We start from the raw sequence: 21,310 nt of genomic DNA, 5'->3' as shown, positions 1-21,310 counted from the left end.
GGGCTCCCTGCGCACCGGGGAGTCTACTTCTCCCTCTCCCACTCCCCCTGCTTGTATTCCCTCTCTCGCTGTGTCTCTCTCTGTCAAATAAATAAATAAAATCTTTTAAAAAATAAATAAATAAAGTCTAGAAAAGAAAAGAGAACCGATTCTCCCCTAGAGCCTCTAGACTGAACCAATCTTGCTAACACCTTGATTTCAGGCTGTGAGACCCATATCAGACTTCTGACCTCCAGAACTGTAAGATAGTAAATTTGTATTTAAAGCCACTAAATTTGTTCTATTTTACTATAGCAGCAATAGGACATGAATACAGTAAAGGATCTTTAGGACAATTCTTTCTCTTAGATCCAGACATCATTTGAGCCATTTTACTTGTGGGTGAAATTCTTCTTTTGTTTTTTTTTTTTTCCTTCCAAAGAGTATTGACTATGAAGTTCATAATTCTCCTTAGTCACTAGCCTGGTCAAGGAAGCGTTTGTGATTATTTCATTGATTATATTTTCTTTTCATCTCTGATTGTCAGTTCCTTCCTGGTGCTCTGCTCTGTAGGCATGTGTTTTAAGAGGTATGACTTCTATCCTTAGAAATGAATTGTCATATGTATCTACCATACTTTGCCCATTCCTCCTGAGTTAGAAACTAAACTAAAATTACAACTCCCTGCTAGTGTAAATAGTGATATGGGTATCACTCTTATAACAACCCCTTTATAGAATGAGATTATAGGGTTATGGGTTAGATGCTTGTTTAATTTTGCAATAAGTTGACTAATGGCTACATAAGACATTTTAGATCATGAAGATTCCTTTTTTTTTTTTAACCCATATCCTTATAATTATTTGTATAGTTTGATCTGATTTTTACTGATGTGATACATGTAAAATAGTATCTAATTCTTGTTTTCCGTTTTTCTGATAGCTAACAAGGCTGAACATTTCTTGATGAATATGCCTGCCATTCAGTGGCTCTAAGAGGCTGAGCCCCTGGTAAGTGAGGGGAATGTACAGCAAAGGGCCAAAGGAGACTGAAGAGTCTCTAGATCACGGCCTGGTTCTAGTGCAGCTGATAAGGTGGCAGTAAATACAGATTGCCCCTAAGGGTGGGGGTGTATGCAATAGTGGATGGGAGGTGGGATGGAGCTAACCGCAGAGTTCAAACCCTGTACAGAGCCCAGCTGTTTCCAGAGGACACAGACTGGGGCCTGGAACAGAAGCCTGGGGAATGAGACCTTCAGGCATGGCAAGAATGGGACTCATTATGAGGGCCAGGGAATGTAAATCCAGGGGCTTTCTCTTTCCCCAAGCCTTTGGGGAAATAATTAGGAAAAGAGTAGCAAAAGAGACAGTGGCTTGTTGTAAAAATACATGAGACTATTCCCAGTAGTGGGGGAAATTCAATATATTTAGGGTTGTATAGAATTATGTCCTCAAATCCACACCTATACAACAATATATACTTCAGCTATAACTGTTTCACATAAGTCAGTATTACTAATAAGATCTAACGTTAACTGTTTTCTATCATTCAGGCATGGTTCTAAGCCTCGTTCTCTCAGGTACTGCCTTATCTCCTCTGTGGGAAGATTTAGTAGTGTGGTTACTGTAGACACATAAACGAATGTTCTTTGTCTAATTCAGGTCATCTGTTCTCTTGTTTTGATATCAAGTGCAAGATGCACAAATTCAAGTTAATGATAGTTTCCAGTGGATGAACACAGTCACTCTGGCCAGGTGGTTGTGACAGTCCTTCTGTCCTGTGAGTACCAGCTGGACCCCTGGGGTGCACTGATGTAATCCGTAGGTCTCATAATACTGATGCTGACTTGCATCATAATAGCCCTTGATGGTATACTGAGTGCTGGTCAGGACAGTGGTTCAGTGAGAAACTAGTTTTTCAAGTGATTTGTTGTTCTTGATTGTACTAGTTTTTTTCTTTGTTATCTTTGTTATCATCAGCTGACTTTTTGAGAGCAGAGTTTCAGGGAGAAAGGTACTGTTTGGAGTCCCTCTCTGAAGAGGTGAACCATGAAGCAGAAACAAAAAAGGAAACATCTAGAAAGCCCATACTACCCCCCAGCTGCCAAAAAGTCAAGAGGTATGTGTTAAGCATCTTCTCTGAGCATAAGGTAACAAGGAATTGTCTCTAAAGAAAGAGAGAGAGGGGATTCCTAGTTGTGGTAAGGGAGAAAAGGAAGGAGGAGGGGGAGGGAAGTGTATATGCTGGTCTTTCTGAGGACTCCGGTAATCTGAGAATAAAGAGAAAGTTCAAATGACCAAATCCGTACCTCTGTAGCTGAATTCCTGTGCTGTCTGTACATGTCACTCTGGGTTACTGTGTCACAGACATTTAGTGTTTGATTAGTATGGTTTTTGTTGAAAATTGTGTTTTCCTTTATTTCTGCCTAAGGACATTGGTTAAGTATATGATGTTATTAAAAGTTTTCTAGTAGTACTTTCTCCTGTTAATGAGGAAGAAAATGTGGCTCAGAGGTGAGAAAAATTTTTTTTTAAAAAGCACTTAAAACTGGTTGTACAGGGGCGCCTGGGTGGCTCAGTCATTAAGCGTCTGCCTTTGGCTCAGGTCATGATCCCAGGGTCCTGGGATCGAGCCCCGCATCTGGCTCCCTGCTCCGCAGGAAGCCTGCTTCTCCCTCTCCCACTCCCCCTGCTTGTGTTTCCTCTCTCTCTGTGTCTCTCTCTGTCAAATAAATAAATAAAAAATCTTAAAAAAAAAAAAAAAACTGGTTGTACAGGGATGAGAGTATAAGGTCAGAATTTACTTACGCAGGAGCAAAAAAGAATTGTTTCGTCTCAGACGATGAGAACCTAAGTGTGGGGCTCCTATGTGAAATGCAAGGAAAAGGCAGAATACACACACACCACTGTTTAATGGTTAAATTGAGGGGATAGTTTGTTTCTTTCTGAAAAAATGAAAAACTGAAAGAGTTCCGGTTACTATGGAGATTAAAAGTAAACAAGTAACTTCTATGAGTCAGACCATTGTTCAGTGGTCTGAACAGATTACAGCTAACCCCAAAATTCCAAATGGTGGCTCCTACTCCAAATGATAACTTGGTATTTCCAACAATGTTGGGGGCTTCTGGGCAGACAGGCCTGGAAAGTGAGGTTGTCTGCATTTTACCTTCAATAAAATTAGTGCATGTTGAGAGTTGTTATTGAGTGTAAAGTATGAGACCAGTAAAACACGCACTCACAACCATGTGTTCACATAGATGCACATACAGAATGTAAATTTGCCAGGAAAAGGTAATTATCGTCAAATATAATTGTCCCGTTTACTCTGTACCAGGTCCAATTATTTGCCTCTCAAAAACACATTACATCCCTATTTCATTAGCTAGAGTAGATTTGGTCTTTGTAAGTAATACACAAATAAATCTATTTCTTTCGTAACAATTCAGGGTATATGAAAGGAGTGTGGCGAGTCTCCTGGGCTTATGGAAACTTTGCTGTCATTAACATGAGCTTTCAGGTAGACCCTGGGTTATCAATATCCCAGTCATCTGGAAAAGTGAAGAGTGTGGAGAGACACAGAGGAGGGGTTTATGATTCTGTCTGGAAGTGGCACATGTCATTTCCACTCATTTTCCATTTTAGAAAACAAGCACATGGTCAGAACTGCCACAAGAGATGCGGATAAATACAATCTAGTAGTATGTCCAGGTAGAAAGGGGATAACTTGCACTTTCTGCTCCATTTACAAAGAACACACCTCGTACAAACCCAGCTACTCCTGATATAAACACAATAAATGAACCATATTATGCTCTTCATGAAAATGGAGGCCATGTGTGTTCAACAAACGTGTCACATAGTAGACCCTTCTTGTTTGCTTAATGGGTGGGTAAATGCACAAACACTAAACATAGACCACATCTCTATTATTTTTATGTAATTTCCCAGCAAATCTGAATTTACAAGAAGATCTGCAGTGTAAACACAAGGCAGTGGCCTCAGCTTCAGCCCAGGCAGCAAGGAGGGCGTCATCATCTTCCTCAGAGTACTTCTGCATGTCTTCAGAAGAGAAGCTCAATGTTGCTGGTAAGGAGAGTGTATTGAATAAATTGGGATCTAGGCAGGGGCCAGAGATGAACTGAATGATTCTGACCATCAGTTGATACAAGGCTGCCCAATATGGAAAGAAACTCAAACTGTGTCTCTGTCTTCTTCCATGATCAGCAGAAACTATCACTTGCCAGGGAAAAATCCTTAAAAGGACTGGAGTGATCCCAAAAAGATCAGCGGAGAGCAGTGTTTTTTTGAGGAAATGGTGGGAGAGGGTCTGGGTATGAGAATTTTACCAGAGAAGCATGGAAGGGTATGTCAGTATGAACCAGCAAAAGCATTTATGTCATCAGGAAGGCATGAAAGTACCAACAGCTTGAAATAGGCCAGAAATGGTTGGATCCTCAAGAGCTGGACTTGAGATGGAGTACAGAGATATCCAGTCCAAGATCCATCCCTTTCATATATTTTGATAGCCTGTGTTCTGACATTCATCCCTATACAGACCCTCTGCACTCTTTATCCTCATCATTCAATTCCTTATAATCTTCCACATGCTTCTAAATTTTCTATGACTTGTTTTTGTCCCTACCATAAAAACTGTGATAATTTCTCTGACTTCTAAAACTCTAGATTAGTTATCCCTGTTTTTAAATTTCATAGAAGCATACAATGATAGTTTGTGTCTGGTTCCTTTCACTCATCACTAAATCTGTGAAATTTATCTAATACACACACACACGCATTTATATATATATATAAAACTCTTACAGTCTTCTCTACACCCCCATTTACTTTGGATCTTCACATAGTCTCAAAGCTCATATATTCTTTCTCTTACAACTTTTGACTTTTACATTCTCTAATGTTCTTTCATTATTCCCTTAGATGTCACAAATACCAATTCTAGTCTCAAAGAGAATATTCCTAGTACTTATCTGGTACATCTAAATCCTATAACAACATATAAACACCCAAATCCGTAGTCACAGGACATGGAATCTACACACATGGATATGTGCTAAACTAAAACACACAAAGCACGCATACCATTCTCACTCACACAGAATGCACCTCATATTCAGATTCACAAACACCAAATCAATTACACATTAAGCCCTGGCCCTGTTTTAACCAACATGTTAGGAACTTATACACACAAAGAACATTGCATCCATCACACCATTATGCTACAATAGGTGCCTAATACACATATTGGACACATCCATAGGAGATGATGATAATATTAAACAGTTAACTAGTGAGCAGTGAGCTTGGTTAACATGGCAACAGAGACACTGACTTCATAATAAAGAATATGTTCTTCAAAAATAAAACTTCATCAATTGTCTCCTTTGAGGTTATAAATCTCTAGGAGGTAGAATGCAGAGGGTAGAAGTGTAACAAATGTAAAGGAAGGCAAATGGTACTGAAAATCCTAACCAAGGTGAATGAATATCAGGAGCCATGGTAGCAGGATCCAGATTGAAGAACAGGATACTGAAATATGCCAATTCTCTGCCCAAACTAAAGATAACTATTTAGGATAAAGTAAGTATTTCCATGGGGGGCAGTGGGGAGAGTAGGTTAGGGAGAAGAGTGTAAGAGGGGAAAAGAATGGAACCAGCTGTTTTTATGACTTTTGTTCAATTTTTTAGGGGTATCAAAGTTATGCACATGTGATCCACCACGTGGCTGCTCTTTGGAAGACAGTCCTCTGGTCTCTGAGGCAAGAAGTGGATCCTCTGAATCGGAATACTTCTCCTGTTACTCCTCCTTGTATCATCTCTCTTCTGCTGGTAAGGATAAAGGAAGGGCATTTAAAGTCTAGGCCGATGAGGGAAGTGGGAATCTGAACAGACCTATAGACATCCAGCTCAACATCTGTCCTCAGCCAGTGGGAGAAAGGTGCACATTGGGCCCAGTTACAATCGTACCCTCCTCTCTTATTTGGGAATATGGGTCTCTTGTTTCTGTACCCTCGATAGGAACTCATTACAAACAGTTTTCACTTTTAGGTGGTAGAGAGAAACTCTATGCATACATTTGGGGGAAAATATCATTTATTGAGGGAAGAAGTGGAATTCATAGCCACAGTATCCACAATTGCTGTGGTGTCAGTTAAACCTGCAAGTGAAGAATTAACGTAAAATTAAACCATAGCTTGTAGTACTGCAGAAATATCTGACTGCACAAAATGTAAAAGAGCTCTGAGTTGATAGTTATCCGTGTTAAAGGGTCCTGTGGTAATGACTTACTGAACATGAACACACAATATTACAAAGCATATAATCTAAGGTAGATTCTGCAAACACAGTGAACACTAAGTTTTAGCTTCGAAGAAGATCATTTAATTGAACAGTGCTGTAGGGATGGTAAATAAGAATGTTTACAGTTATTAAAGATGTAAAAACATAAAACACTACCAAGAAAAAAGAAGATTAAAAAAACCTGAAGTTTTAGAAATGAAAAATAATGTTCTAGAAATTATAAAAAATGTGGATGAGTTCAGTGTCACATTCGACACAGATGAAAAGAAAATTTGCGACCAGAAGGATAGAGCTAGGGAATTACCTACAAATATAAACCAGAGAGATCAACAGATGGGAAATATGAAAGAGGGATTAAGATAATTTAGGGTAAAATGTGAAAGTATGACATCTCAAACTGAGGTTTGTGAAGAGTAAAACAAAGAAAGTAAGACAGATTATTGCCAATTTTTTTCAGAACAGTGGAAGATACAAATCCTTAGAGTCAGGAAGCATTATTAGGAAGCTCATTACAGGAAAGGCAAAAATAAATCCACACCCAAGTACACTAAAACCAACATTCAGAACCTTAATAACAAAGACCTTAAAGCAACTGAAGAGAAGCACACCATCCTTCAAAAGAATGGTGATTTGTCAGACAGCAATTGTAGAAACCTAATGACAGTATGACATAATGTGCTGAAGGAAAAGAACAGTCACATAAAGAATGAGCGTGAAAAAAAGACATTCGTCAGATAAAAAGTAGAAAAAATAAAATATAAAAAGCTAAAAACACCGAATCTATTCAGAAAGATGAAATGGAACACAGGAACAAAAGGTGAGCTGAGAAATCTATGATTGAATGTAGGTAGGTTTTGATGATTTACACACCCAAACCAGTAATCACTAATTGAGTGATGATCAACAAAACAGGAGTAACTGAAGTACTAGATGACAGTCACATATAATGTGTCTGGGAGTTCAAGTGTTCTAGGCTCCTTATTTCGCACAAAGAGTGGGTAGCACCATTGACTCAAGCAACTCTGCACTCAGAAAAGAAAGGAAATTGGGTAAATAGAGCCTACCCATTTGTAAAGTCCCCCGTCAGTCCAGAGTATGTGGAGAGCCTTAGTTTAAGGTTAATATCGGCTATCAAATACTTTAACAAATTACCACAAACTTAGTGGATTAAAGACAACAAAAATGTATTCTGTTATAGTTCTAGAGTCAGAAGTCTAAAATATGGCCTATGGACCCACTCTCAGACACACTAATAAGCTTAGATCCTCATGTCTTGAACCTTTACATCTCATTTTGCAGCATATGCATTCCTCATGTTTGCTTTCTCTAACGTCCTTCCTTAGATACTCTAATCTTGAACTCACAAATAATCTCACTCTTGTAGAACTTTGTAATTTCACATTAACAATGCACGAAGCCAATACAATCATGCAACATTTTGTAAAACTCATCTGTTTCCAGTCTCTTAGGCCACATGTAATTCCACAATCTAGGAGCTCACATGAGGTCTCGCATCCATCCTTCACATGGTTGGTTTGTACCGCTTTCATGATCTCAGCAGATACCACAAAATTACCCAGGTCCATATCTCTCTCACAAACCAAATATATATTGTGTAACTACGTAAACTTGAGTAGTACGTGACACACAGATGGTTCATAACACAGGGAAGATGTACTGCCTATACACCTACGGAAGGATGCTGCAGTGTTACCCAACACATGATGCTCACGCCACCTTCACATACAATGACCATGTCACCCCTGCACTCTCTGCATAAAATTGTTGAGGAAACATGACAGACACATATACACATCAGGCTGTATTCACCAAACATGGTACACATACTAAGTTTCTAGAAAATATACCACCCTCACTGACTTGTCTTCATCCCTATACCAACATGACCTACCCAACACTCTCCAGTGACCTAAGAGACTAAGCAGATGCATTTTGTGGAGTAAAAATTGGGTTATAAGCTTAACTGAAGTTTTTAAACCCAGGAAGAGACTTAATATGTTTGAGTTATTTTATCAGGAACAAAAATTTACCTATTTCCTGAAAGTTGAGTTTGGAACTGTAGATTAGGAGGAAGAAAAACTAACTGGCAATTTTTGTAATATGTTTAGATTCATGGTAGAGGTAGAGATAATCCCAGAAGTGCACATATTTTACTAGGAAAATAACCAACAGCCTAGAATGTAGCTGTTAATTGGGAAGGTTTAAAGGTAAGCTTATGAGTATGGTAAGTATAGATGCAAAAATTGATCAGAACAGTGTGGGGGGGGGCACCTGGGTGGCTCAGTTGGTTGGGCGACTGCCTTCGGCTCGGGTCATGATCCTGGAGTCCCGGGATCGAGTCCCGCATCGGGCTCCCTGCTCGGCGGGGAGTCTGCTTCTCCCTCTGACCATCTCCCCTCTCATGCTCTATCTCATTCTCTCTTTCAAATAAATAAATAAAATCTTTAAAAAAAAAAAAAAAAAGAACAGTGTGTGGGGAATGTGAGGAGGGTGACACCACCGACTGGGCCAAGTGACAGCTGAGCCGTTTGGCAACCAGTAGCTCCTCATGGGGGAGCTGTGCCCAGTGTTGGGAGGTGTGGTCTGAAGTCAGCCTTGGGGATCCCGCTGGAGTCTCCTGGTCCTGCAGAGCTGTGCAGCAGAGCCCTCAGGTGAGGTCCCACGGGAGCAGGTATCTGGAAAAGGAGGCAAAGGACCAACAGTGAGGTCAGTCAGTTCTTTCCTGTAAATTCTAACCCTTCCAGGAAGTAACAGGACTTTTCATATCATAAACCACAGCTAGCAGACTGAAGACCTTTACTGACATGCTCCAAATTTATTCTTACAGTAAACAGAGTAGTGATAATACAGGCACATCACCATGTACCAGGCAAGAATTTGAGCCTCTGATCCACGGCAGAAAACAACATAAGGCTCTCATTGGTAACCAGACAATTGATTCCAGCAAATATTTTGATACCTAGGTTTTAGAACTTTGAACAGAAACTAGACTATATAATCTTCATGGGGACAAGTGCTGTATGCATTATTATACATAGTATTTCTTGAATGTTTAGTGAAGGCAAAAAATACCATCTATCTGATTTTCCTTCTCTTTCCCAGAAGTCTTAAACACAGATGAAGACATTCCACCTCCTGGACCCTCTGGGTTGGCCCAAGGCCATGGCCAGACAGCAGAGGATTCAGACTCAAATTGTGTCTCTTCTGCAGACAAGCTCATTCACAGTGGTATGTGGTGGGGGAGAGGAGAGGCTGAGGGGGAATCAGGCAGGGAGGTGAGGCAGCATGTTAGCCAAAAATTAGAATTCAGTGCCAGTGCTCAGCAATGGCCATAAATGACCCTTTCACTCAAGGACTGCCCAAGGTCTCTGTTTTTAATTGATAGGCAGAAATGCACCATGTCAGCATCCCTGTCTTTTTTGGAAGAAGCTCTTAAAGGATCTGAATGGGAAGATGAAAAATCTAAGAAAAATGCAGAAATACATTTCCAGAAGAGTTTGGCCGAGTCTGTGAAGTCTTAATTTTGAACATCTCCAGCACCAGGGTTCCCTAGAAACCCTGAAAATTTATTTTATCTATATATCTTTATATCTGTCTTTCTGCTTATCATCTATCATGTATCTCTTCTCTCTCTCTATATATATATATGTGTGTGTGTGTGTGTGTGTGTGTGTGTGTATAGATAGATATCGATAAAGAAGTAGATAGATACACATGCAGAATTCTGGATAAAATTTGCACCCCATGCCCCCTAATTGCACAGTTTCTCATGAGGAAAATCAAGGTCAGAATATCCAACTTGAGTGACTGCATATTGTTACAGGCAAAGTTATTTCTAAGTGTTCAGTATTCTCTACACATCTCCAAAAATCTCACATGCAAGATATTCAGTATTATGGGCATCCACCATAAATACAATTTTAATAATTGTTATTTACTTATATTTTCAGTAAGGAAAGTTTTAAAAGGTAAAGTCACCTTGAAATTGTAGAGTTTCAACTGAGAAAATCACCTTAATTTCTATGAGAGCAAGTCTTATGTGTGGTAATGATGTCTAACTTCTAATGTCCACTCAATGTGGCTCTTTTGAATGGACACAGATTCCAGAAAATGCTGCATCTCAATGTCTTGTTTTGTTTTCATTCCATTTGCCAGAATTCTGGAAGAGTCAAGAGGATGTGCCTCAGCCTGAATCATCTGTGGTGGTCCCTCCAAGCAGTGAGACAGCAGGAGAAAACTCCTCTGCCTCAGAATACTTCACATGTGTCTCCTCCATATCTAAGCTCATTCCTGCTAAAGAGGGTGGTAAGGGAAATACATAGGTAGGGTCTGAGCATGGATAGGAGGTACAACTGAGCTGCTCAGCCCAAGCCCTACTTATTTAACTCTCCACTTAAAAGCAGAAAAAGACTTCAGAGCAGAGGCACTAAGACTGAAGCCTCTGCAGAGGGACAGAAAGAGAGTGTGCCTTCAAGGATAGGACCCAGTTACTCATATGAGCACTGGGATAGCTGCGGGTCAGGTAGAGCACCATGCTGGTGTGGGCATTTCATCACACCTTTCTCCCTAAGATGAGCATGAACTCATATCCTCACACCCACTCCTGCATCTGTCTCCCTTCCAGTTATGGTCCCATTTCTCCATCCTTTTACTTTTGGACATGGCTTCATTCCTCATTAACCTTCCCATTCTCTAGTAGCATGGTGCGGATATGCCCTCCTACCTTCACTCCTTCACACAATCAGACTAATCCCATAAGGAATTTATATCCCCTCACACAGATCACCTGTTTTAACTCCCTCACACTAAGCCAAACTGTGGAAAATTCGTATACCCTGAGGAGGATGGACTTTCATATAGAGTCTTCCTCATCCACATGCCACTTCACGCACAAAGACATCGGCACTTCACAGAGTTGCACGTTCCAGGAGCTCGGGTCACTTCTGCTAACACTCTAAGTCCTCTTGTCTCATGACAAGAAACACACCACTCCTGCACTTATTCACATGCACTGTCACACTGTGTAATACACATGCACACACTCATTCACCGTCACCTTACACCAACATCAGAAACACTCACCAGGGGTGCCTGGGTGACTCAGTCATTTGAGTGGCTGATTCTTGGTTTTGGCTCAGGTCATGATCTCAGGGTCATGAGATCGAGCCCCTTATCAGGCTCCACACCCAGCAGAGTCTCCTTGTCCCTCTCCCTCCACTCCTCCTCTGTCTCTTAAATAAAATATTAAAAAAAGACCACTCACCAGATGTGTCCCAAAACACAGATGCAACTCCACAAGATACACCACACCCTCATTCCCACATAGTTACACCATGTACACACCTCAAATAAAACATAGCACTCACAGAATTCTGAAATATCACTTGTATATATACTTCTGCTCCACACATCTGCATAGGAGTATTCTCATGGCCATCTTGTCTCCTCCAGACATCGCATACTTACTCTGTCTTATGTTTGAAATTTTCTTTCCTAGGAGTCCCTCAAACACACCAGGATGTTTCTTGTGTTGGACACTCCGAGGAATGTGGGACTTCCTCCCCCTTTCCACATACCTCCTTTCCATTCCATTTGGTTCATGATCCTACGCCCTCTGTGTCCTCAGTACACACGGAAGAGGAAGAGCTCATGAAAGTTTACTACATGCATGTCCAAATGAAAAGGGGGGTGGCTGTCTTATGTGATACAAAGGAAGGGCTGGAGCCTCCCTCCAAGAAGACAAAAATAGAAGAAATGACCTTTCCTGAAAAGATCCAGGAAGAAGTCACCCCCTCTCATGTATGTACGAAGGAACTTCTAACTGACAGTGAGTCCAGCTGGAATAATGAAGCCCAAGAGGAAAAGGAGGAGGCTGATTGTCCAGCAGAGCCTCCACTTGTGGAGGAGTGTTCCAGAGCCAAGACACCTGAATGGCTCGTGGCCCTGGATAGTGGCTTCAGGTGCATGGCCTGCTGCCGGGTCTTTCCCAGCTTAGAGGCCCTCCAGGAGCATGTGCAGCATGGGGTCAGTGAGGGCTTCAGCTGCCATACCTTCCATATGGCCTTGACTTGGCTGAAGAACAAGAACAGGGAAGAAAAGGAGAAGAGTAGGCAGACGAAGAATACCAAGAAGACAACATATAGATGCCAGAAAGAGAAACATTTTGGCATGAAGTTGTCTTCATACAAATAAACAGACTTTTTTTTAGCCCCTACAAGAGAAGCAGTAGAGTAGGCCAGACTCTACTGAGGGGGCTGTATCTTCTCTAAGCAGCCGTAGGACCCACCTTTATTTATGCACATCTCCCACCACCACCACTCCCAGCACACCACCACTAGGAGCAGAGAACCCCTTTCAATTCTCTCCATTGCTGTCCCAAGAAGGAGGGAGAAGGCAGTGCACACCATACAGAACAGCAAGATGGTCTCATGCAAACTAAAGAGCAGTGAACACCAGCATATCATCTCCACGATTACACTGAAAAAAGGAGACTCATTGGAAGGAGAAACTGCTGGGGGTCGGATTGTAGAAGAGGTGAGGGCCCTAGGGGTAAGGAGAACACCTCAAGGATTCTTGGGACTCAGGATTCTAAGACAAGATGGCATCTGCCAGAGATGCCTCCCAAGGTTCCATAATAACTGATGAATAATTTCCTTCAGAGGAATACATACTTGGAGGTAGAATGCTTGCTTAATGACAAATTAATGAGAGTGCTTCCTCTCTATGCCCTTTGAGGAGACAGGAGTAAAGACCTGAGTAGTAGTTCAGTAGGACAGAGAAGCCCAGGCCCATCATTCCCAGATAAACCAAATGTCATGAGAGTCACATCCCTTGGCCTGCCTCCCTTTCAAAAGGTGCAGGGCTAAGCAGAGACAAACTTTCTCTCCTGGAGGAAGGGTTGGTATGCAGGCTAGTCCTAGTCCTGCCCTTATCCTGAGTGAGAGTGAAATCTCAGATGTCATGTCGTGAGTTTCATACCCAGAAGAACCTCCTGGGGAGTTACAGCCACTAGAAAGAAACAACCAGAGGACTCCTTTTTTTCCACCCTTAATATGTACTAGGAGCCAGTAGTTCTGGCTGCTTCCTTTAAAGTGTCAGATGCAACTGGAGAAAGAGAGGGTTAGAGGCTACCCTTCCGCCATGGACCATTTCTGGCACCTTTTTTTTTTTTTAGAGCGAGAGCAAGCAGGGGGAAGGGGCAGAGGGAGAGAAAGAATCTTAAGCAGGCTCCCCACCCAGAGGGGTCTGATGCAGGCCTCAATCTCATGACCCTGAAAAGATGACCTGAGCCGAAATCAGGAGTCAGATGTTTAACTGACAGGTCCCATTTCTCCTTCCTTTTACTTTTGGACATGGCTTCATTCCTCATTAACCTTCCCATTCTCTAATAGCATGGCACAGGTATGCCCTCCTGCCTTCACTCCTTCACACAATCAGACTAATTCCATAAGGAATTTACATCCCCTTACACAGATCACCTGTTTTAACTCCCTCACACTAAGCCAAACTGTGGAAAATTGGTATACTCTCTGGCAACTTTTAATGTGTTGCTTCCTGGAGGATCCTCATATTCTTTTAAGAAGGTTCACAGTTCCCACATCTTATTGTTCATTTTTGTTACAGCATCATGTGCCTTGTTCTAAGGGATCAGTAGAGGGGTTAAACATAGATGAAGCTGCAAAGACATTGCAAAGCCAGCTTTGTACTACAATGACTAGAGTGTGTCTTTTTAGTTAACGGGACAAAGGATGGGCTCTTCTTCCAGGCTCCAAAAGTCAGAATGGAACCTAGGAATTGCCCTGAATTTTTTGAATCATGTAGAATGAACATTTATCACTAAAATAAGAAAAGCTGCCTTCCTCATTGAATGGATCTCTGTTTTGGTTTTCTCTCAGCAACACAGACCCATTGGCCCAAAGATTTCAAATGATGGTGTCCAGCACATTCCTGCAGTCTTATGGGAGCACAGCAGTTCTCATGAGCCCCCCAGCATCAAGGGATGGCTGGCTGAAGATGAATGTACCTGATATTCTGCAGCTGCTCCCAGTTAATCTGGTAAACTGTGGTGCCCAGCTCTGGAGAAAATATCCACATAGAGCCGTGAGGAGCCCAAGGAATGCTGGGAATATTGGGCACTCAGGAGCCCTGTGGAAAAACTCCTGCTTTTGCTGACCCTTCCTCACCCTGCCAGGAGTCAGGCACCACTGAAAATTCCTGCGAGATTGCCTGATGGGGAAGAGGGCAGTATAGGTAGAGAGATGTTAGAACTGTGATCAGCACATGTCTCCTACCTAGAGCTTTCACCAGTGGAACAGAAGATTGATGACAGCTTGGCAGGACTCAGGGGAGGAGATTGCTAGCTTGACAGAGGATCTAAAAGAATATTTTTCTTTCCCCAATTTGACTTCTACTTGTAGCTTCTTGAGTCCCTCGTGTTTACTGTAGGTTTGAACACCTGGCTCAGAGTCTTACTCTCCAGCCCGGCTATTGCTCTTCATTCCCCCACATCTTCTATCCATGAACATGTGCCTGAACACTCCAAATATCAATGGTCCAGATTGTAATCCATACCCTTCTTCCCCTACACTTGCACCTACACATTTCCTCCACTGTAGTCTGTTAACAATTTTACTTATTTTTCTATATCCTTTTCTTTATATGAACATATACCTTTCTCCATATCTTTCTCTGATAGACTCACTTGCACGGTTATTTGGCTGGTGGATAGACATTATTGAGAGAGGAAACGCTATTGCACAAATGAAACAAAAGCAAAGAACCCCTCCCCGCCACTTGGCTTCTCTGGGCTTATGCACACATAGGTGTGCAAAAACTTCTTACACAGTCATAGGAATGAGGATGGAATGTGTAATAAATCATCAGGGATGATCAGATACATGTACACAAGGGTGTTGCAAAAGTCGTTAATGCAGCTTTAAGCTTAATTTTAGAAGCATAAAAGATACCAAGTTTTGAAAAATATAATTCACATGTTGAATTATTTGCATATCACTTACACGTAAATTGTGTATTTTCAAAGATAAATTTTAATTTGTCACTCTGCCATCTTCAATCAGAGGGACAGAAACAAATTTTAAAGTGTTCTTTATAGTTCACAAAACTATATAAGGAAAATTAAAATAGTTCAACTTTCAAATGGTATCATTTATAATTTTTAGCTTTGCACTTCTGAAATTATTAAAGCTCATAACTGCTATATGGCATTTGGGAAACATGTATTTACACAGGTATATACAGGTTTGTGTGTGTATATATATATATAGGACATACAGCATGATTCCATTTCTATAAAATTTGTGAAATGAAAACCTTACAGAGGTGGAGAACAGAAGTGGCTGTCAGGTGTTGGGGCAAGGGAGGATGGGTGTGTCCATAAAGAGCAGCCTCGGAGAAGCTGTGATGATCATTGACTGCAATGAATGAGGAGCCCAAGGAATGCTGGGAATTCATGATTATCTTGAAGTTGTCCCCATGGATATGTACATATAAGAAGCTTATGTGCACCTGTGTGTCATTGAAACCAAGAGATGGAGTATAGTTGCTTTTGCTTTCATCTGCCTACTTCTTTTTCCTCCTTCTTTTGATAAGAGTCTCTACTTTCTGGCCACATATATGTGTAAGTAAGTCAGACTAGCCAAGTGAAGTCCTTACTAGACTACTTGGCTTCCATGATTCACCTAGGGGTAAACATCGGTCTGTGTTGGAACAATCTGTACTGATTAATAGCTTGGAAAATTAAAACAGGAGCTAGAGACTGGGTGGATTCCTGGTGAGTTATCCTTTGTCTGCAACTCAAGTTAACGTCTGTGAGCCTCTACTGCTGGACTTGCTTCAATTCCTCTTTTTTGGAAGACCTGGCTGTTTTAATTATTACTTTAATATGCTAAGCATCCCCACTAACCCTTCAATAAATTCTTGTTTTGCTTCCATTAACCTGAGTCATTTACTGTTGTTTGAAACCTAATGTCCCTTAATTGATGCAAATTAGCTTCAATATGATCATTTCTTCCATTTTAATAGTTGAAACGATATGGCCTAGAAAGAAATAACATTACATTCCTCTGACTTTATACTGAAACAGTAAGGGATATACTTACACTCAGTAGGTGCACTATATCCTTGATTAATTAGAAAGGTGCATGAATAATGATTGGTCGTATAAGCAAAATTATTGGACTTCAAAGCAGTCAAACTAGATTAAACCTCTTACTGCCACTTAGCAAATTTGCACACTTTCTGAGTCAGTTCTCTGTCTTAAAAATGGACATCATGATACCTAAAGAAATAGTACTGGGGAGGGTAATCAGATACAGGTAAAAGCACCTAACTTAGTTATTCAAAATGTTCATTCATTTTTGGTATTTACTTTCTTTACCTTTGATTATCAGTAGTTTGATTAGGATGTGTCTGGGTAGGTTTTCTTTTTTTTTTTTAATTGTTTGAGATATGCTGAGCTTTTTAAAAAATCTTTTAAATTTTGATATAAACTCACAAGAAATTGCACAAAGACTCCAGAGAAGTCCCATGTACCCATCAGCCCACTTTCTTCAACATAATTATGGTTCATTACCAAACAAAGGAAATTGATTGGAACAAAACAACAAAGCACGTTGCAGACCTTACTCAGATGTCACTATTTTTGCGTGTGCTCATTTTTTGTCTGCTTTTATGTATAATTCTTTGACATCTTAAGCCCTGTATAGAATTATATACACATTCATTGCAATCCACAATCATTGCAACTTCTCCGAGCTGCTCTTTATGGACACACCCATCCTCCCTTGCCCCAACACCTGACAGCCACTTCTGTTCTCCACCTCTGTAAGGTTTTCATTTCACAGCTTTTATAGAAATGGAATCATGCTGTATGTCAACTTCTGAGATTGGCTTTTTCCACTAAGCATAATTTTCTTAAGATCCAGCCAAGATGTTTGAGTACATTGATACTTCATTACTTGTATTGCTGAAGAGTATTCCATTTAATTGTAGAGCATTGCAACACATCCCATGTTCTAAGGTACTTGGTCATTTCAAGTTATTGGTGACTATAAATCTGTGACATTAGTGCAAAGGTTTTTATGTGGATATCAGGTTTCCTCTTAGTGTAAATGCCTAAGAGTGTTACTGTATAAGTATTAGTATAATGTAAGTATAGATACAAGTATTTTTAAGCCATTTTAAAAGATATGCAGTAGTATTTTGTGGTTTTAATTTGCGTTTTCTTATGACTAAGGATGCTGAACATCTTTTCATGTACTTGTCATTTGAATACTCTCTTTTGTGAACTGTGTGTGTAAGTCTTTTACCTATTTTTAAATTAGATTGTTTTATTATTTGGAGAGTGATTTGTATGTTTTAGATCTCAATTACCTGTTGGATATGTGATTTACAAATATTTTCTCCCATCTGGTAACTAGTCTTTTTATCCTCTTAACAGGGTCTTAGGCCTAGCAAAAGTTCCAATTTTTATGAAGCCGAATACATCAACTATTTTCTTTTATGAATAGTACCTTTAGTACTTAAAAAAAAAAAAGGGCTATTCTTCCACAACGAAATTACTTTTGTAATCTTGGCCAAAAATCACCTAATCACATTTGTGTGGGTCTATTTCCATGTTCCCTATTTCAAGTTCCACTGATCTGTGTGTCTCGATATTGATTTGCTATTGTATTGATTGCTGTAGATACTGAATAAGTCTGAAAAATGGATAGTATGTTTCTTCCAGTTTGATGTTTCTTTTTTTAAAAGATTTTATTTATTTGACAGAGAGAGGCACAGCGAGAGAGGGAACACAAGCAGGGGGAGTGGGAGAGGGAGAAGCAGGCTTCCCGCCGAGCAGAAAGCCCAATGCGGGGCTCGATCCCAGGACGCTGGGATAATGACCTGAGCAGAAGGCAGACACTTAACAACTGAGCCACCCAGGCGCCCCCAGTTTGATGTTTCTTTTCTGAAACTGTTTTAGCCATTCTTAAGTCCTTTGTGTTTCCACGTAAATTTTAACATAAGCCTGTAAATATATACACAAAAATCTTCTTGGGATTTTAATAGGGCTTACATTGAATCTATAGATCAAAGAACTGACATCTTTAATATGCTGGGCATTTCAAACCATGAACATTATATGTCTCTCCATTTTTACTTACTATTTTAGGTCTTTTTTGATTTTTTTTATCAGTACTGTACTTTTCATTATACAGATCCTGTGAATGTTTTAAAAGTTTTATACACAAGCTTCTTGAATTGGTAAATTTGTCTTTCACAAAATTTGAAAAATCTTTGGCCCTTAGTTCTTGAGATATTGACTTCACTAAATTTCTTCTCTTCTTCAGGGACACCAGTTGCGTGAATGTTAGAGCTATTGATGTCATCCCACAGTTGTCAGAGGCTCTGTCTATTCTTGCAACATTTTTTTTCTTTCTCTTTTTCAGATTGAATTTCTATTTATCTACCTTCAGATTCACTGAATCTTTGCTTTGTCATTCCCATCCTGCTCTTTAGCCCCATTCATAATTTTTAAAATTTAAGATACTGTAATTTTCTAACATTTCCAGTTGGCTCTTAACTGCTTGTTGATCTTTATAATACTCTCATTTTCCACTCCTTTCAAGTTTGTTTATCTTTACCTCATTAACCATAGTTAATAGTAGCTGTAGTAAAGCCTCTTTCTGAAAATTCCAACATCTCTCTCATCATGAGATTGCCATCTGTTGGTTATCTGTTTCCTTGAGAGTTTATCATATTTTCAGGTCTTTGTTTATTGGGTAAATTAGAATTGTATCTGATACATTTTCAATATTACAGGGAAAAATTCTCAGTGGTATTAAAGTTCTCTGGCAAATGTATTTTATATTTTTGCATGCAATCAGCGTAGCTAAGTTCAGAGTGCAAATTTTGTATCATTTTATGTGAGTGATGGTTTCAGTGTCAGTTCAGTTTTCAAAGCCTTTGCTATGCTCCCTCAGGTCCCTCTTGTGGGACATGAGCCAATAAGGGGTTAGTCCGGGATTGGCACAAAATATTCAAAATATTCAAAATATTTTTTCATTCACATTTCAGTTTTTAGTGCAGCTTATTTGAAGCTAAATCATATGGAAATAGTGGATTTCTTTTTTTTTTTAAGATTTTATTTATTTGACAGAGACAGAGATAGCGAGAGCAGGGAGAGGGAGAGGGAAAGCAGGCTTCCTGCCAAGCGAGGAGCCCAGTGTGGACTCGATCCCAGGACCCCGGGATCATGACCTGAGCCAAAGGCAGACACTTAACGACTGAGCCACTCAGGCACCCGGAAATAGTGGATTTTAAAGGATTCTTAACTATTTAAAAAAATACCGTTCATATCAATCTTATCTTTGCAGCAACTGGCATATTTCTTTAACAACTGGGACATAGCATGCATTCTGCAGTCATAAATACTGAAGAGTTCCATAGTGGATCTTGTTAAATGGGCAAATAAAATTTCTTACATGCTACTAAGTCCATTTTTGACATTTATTATTTATTCTTATTTTACAATGACTAATAATTCTAGTATCTGTATGGATTATATTAACTTGATTTTTCCCATTTGCCTATAAAAGTGTACATATATACGGTTCTGAAATTCAAAATCCTCCTCGTGCTTGTCTTTATTTTTTCTTCTCAATTCCAGTATACTTAAGTACAGTATAAAATAATTTTTTAAAAGTCTACTACTTTCTACAGTGGCTACCACAGAGTGATTTAAGTATGGAAAATTATCTGTTTAGTGTAATAAGGACAGCTCTTTAGTTTTCCTGCATGGTGAAAATTGTGTCCATTTATAAAACACTTTTTCATACTATGGTATTGTGCCTTCATTTTAAGTCCACACTATTTTTTTTTTTTTTTTACATTGTATAGCTTTTCTTTATGTGGCATGGAATTTTTTTTTTTAAGATTTTATTTATTTATTTGACAGAGAGAGACAGCGAGAGAGGGAACACAAGCAGGGGGAGCGGGAGAGGGAGAAGCAGGCTTCCTGCCGAGCAGGGAGCCCAATGTGGGGTTCAATCCCAGGACCCTGGGATCATGACCTGAGCCAAAGGCAGACGCCCAATGACTGAGCCACCCAGGTGCCCTATGTGGCATGGAATTTTAAAAATATGTTTGCCATTGCAGATAGAATGACTTAGAGTTTGATTTATTTTTATTTTAAAAATTCAAAGAACTCTATGTCTAATCTGCTGTTAATCCCATCCAGCGTATTTTTTTAGGTTTTATCTCTACGAGTGTGATTTTTGAGTCTTTTTAATATCTTCTATGTCTCTACTTATTCGATATTTTATTTAGTTTGTTGAACATATGGAGTATTACTATGATAATTATTTTAATGACCTTATCTACTAATCCACCTTCATTGTGTCATTTCTGGATCAATATTGATTAATATGTGTTCTATTTTCTTGCATCTCTTCATGCCTGATAATTTTTGTTTGAATGTCAGGCATTGTGAATTTTATACATTGCCTGTTGGAGTTTTAAAATTAATATTATACAAATTATAGAACTTCTTTCCTAGGATAAGATCATATACCTAGAAACATTTTGACCTGTTTGGTCTAACCTTTAAACTTTGTTAGGTGGAACCAAAGCTACATTTGTTGTAGGGTTCTAGGGTTAAATTACCCCCTTCCTGCTATTTAGGAAAGACAGTTTATACTCAAATCATTGCCCATTGATTTATGAATTTTCCACTCTGGCTTTAGGTATAGGAATTATTCATAACCCTATGCAACTACAGACATTCTTCCTTCTAGTACTTTCAGAGCTAATTTTTTTTTTTTTTTTGCTAGCCTTGATTAAGTTCATCACATGTATTCCCTTATTTGTACTCAGCTAAATATTTGAGTGGGACTTTCTACATAAATCCAGACTCCTCTCTCTATGCAGCTCTCTTGTTCTTGTGTCTTACAAACTATAGGTTCACTGGATTCCCTGTACTCTCAACTACAG

The 21,310-nt window shown here is 39.7% G+C and overlaps 1 protein-coding gene across 4 annotated transcripts in view; it reads left to right on the top strand.

Annotated features, from left to right (window-relative positions):
• LOC115937794 (protein FAM170A) overlaps positions 1 to 16,273 on the top strand; it is a 130,313-nt gene extending 114,040 nt beyond the window's left edge. For 2 of the 4 annotated variants that reach the window (XM_081827196.1, XM_081827198.1), the window contains 8 exons: positions 922 to 989; positions 1,959 to 2,097; positions 3,927 to 4,064; positions 5,687 to 5,827; positions 9,422 to 9,547; positions 9,705 to 10,624; positions 11,817 to 12,853; positions 14,215 to 16,273. In XM_081827196.1, coding sequence (XP_081683322.1) covers positions 10,384 to 10,624; positions 11,817 to 12,511 — 936 coding nt within the window. In that variant the 5' untranslated portion in view covers positions 922 to 989; positions 1,959 to 2,097; positions 3,927 to 4,064; ... (1 more) ...; positions 9,422 to 9,547; positions 9,705 to 10,383 and the 3' untranslated portion in view covers positions 12,512 to 12,853; positions 14,215 to 16,273. Of the gene's footprint in view, positions 1 to 921; positions 2,098 to 3,926; positions 4,065 to 5,686; positions 5,828 to 9,421; positions 9,548 to 9,704; positions 12,854 to 14,214 lie in introns of all 4 variants that reach the window. The other 2 variants (XM_081827197.1, XM_081827199.1) reach the window with 2 other exon arrangements.
• The last annotated feature ends 5,037 nt before the right edge of the window (positions 16,274 to 21,310 follow it).

This window comes from Leptonychotes weddellii, chromosome 7 (genome assembly GCF_054177405.1).
Source record: "Leptonychotes weddellii isolate Sample4059 chromosome 7, ASM5417740v2, whole genome shotgun sequence".
NCBI classification, from domain to species: Eukaryota; Metazoa; Chordata; class Mammalia; order Carnivora; family Phocidae; genus Leptonychotes; species Leptonychotes weddellii.
The sequence above is the reverse complement of the archived record's forward strand: the minus strand, read 5'-3'. Positions and strand labels throughout refer to the sequence as shown.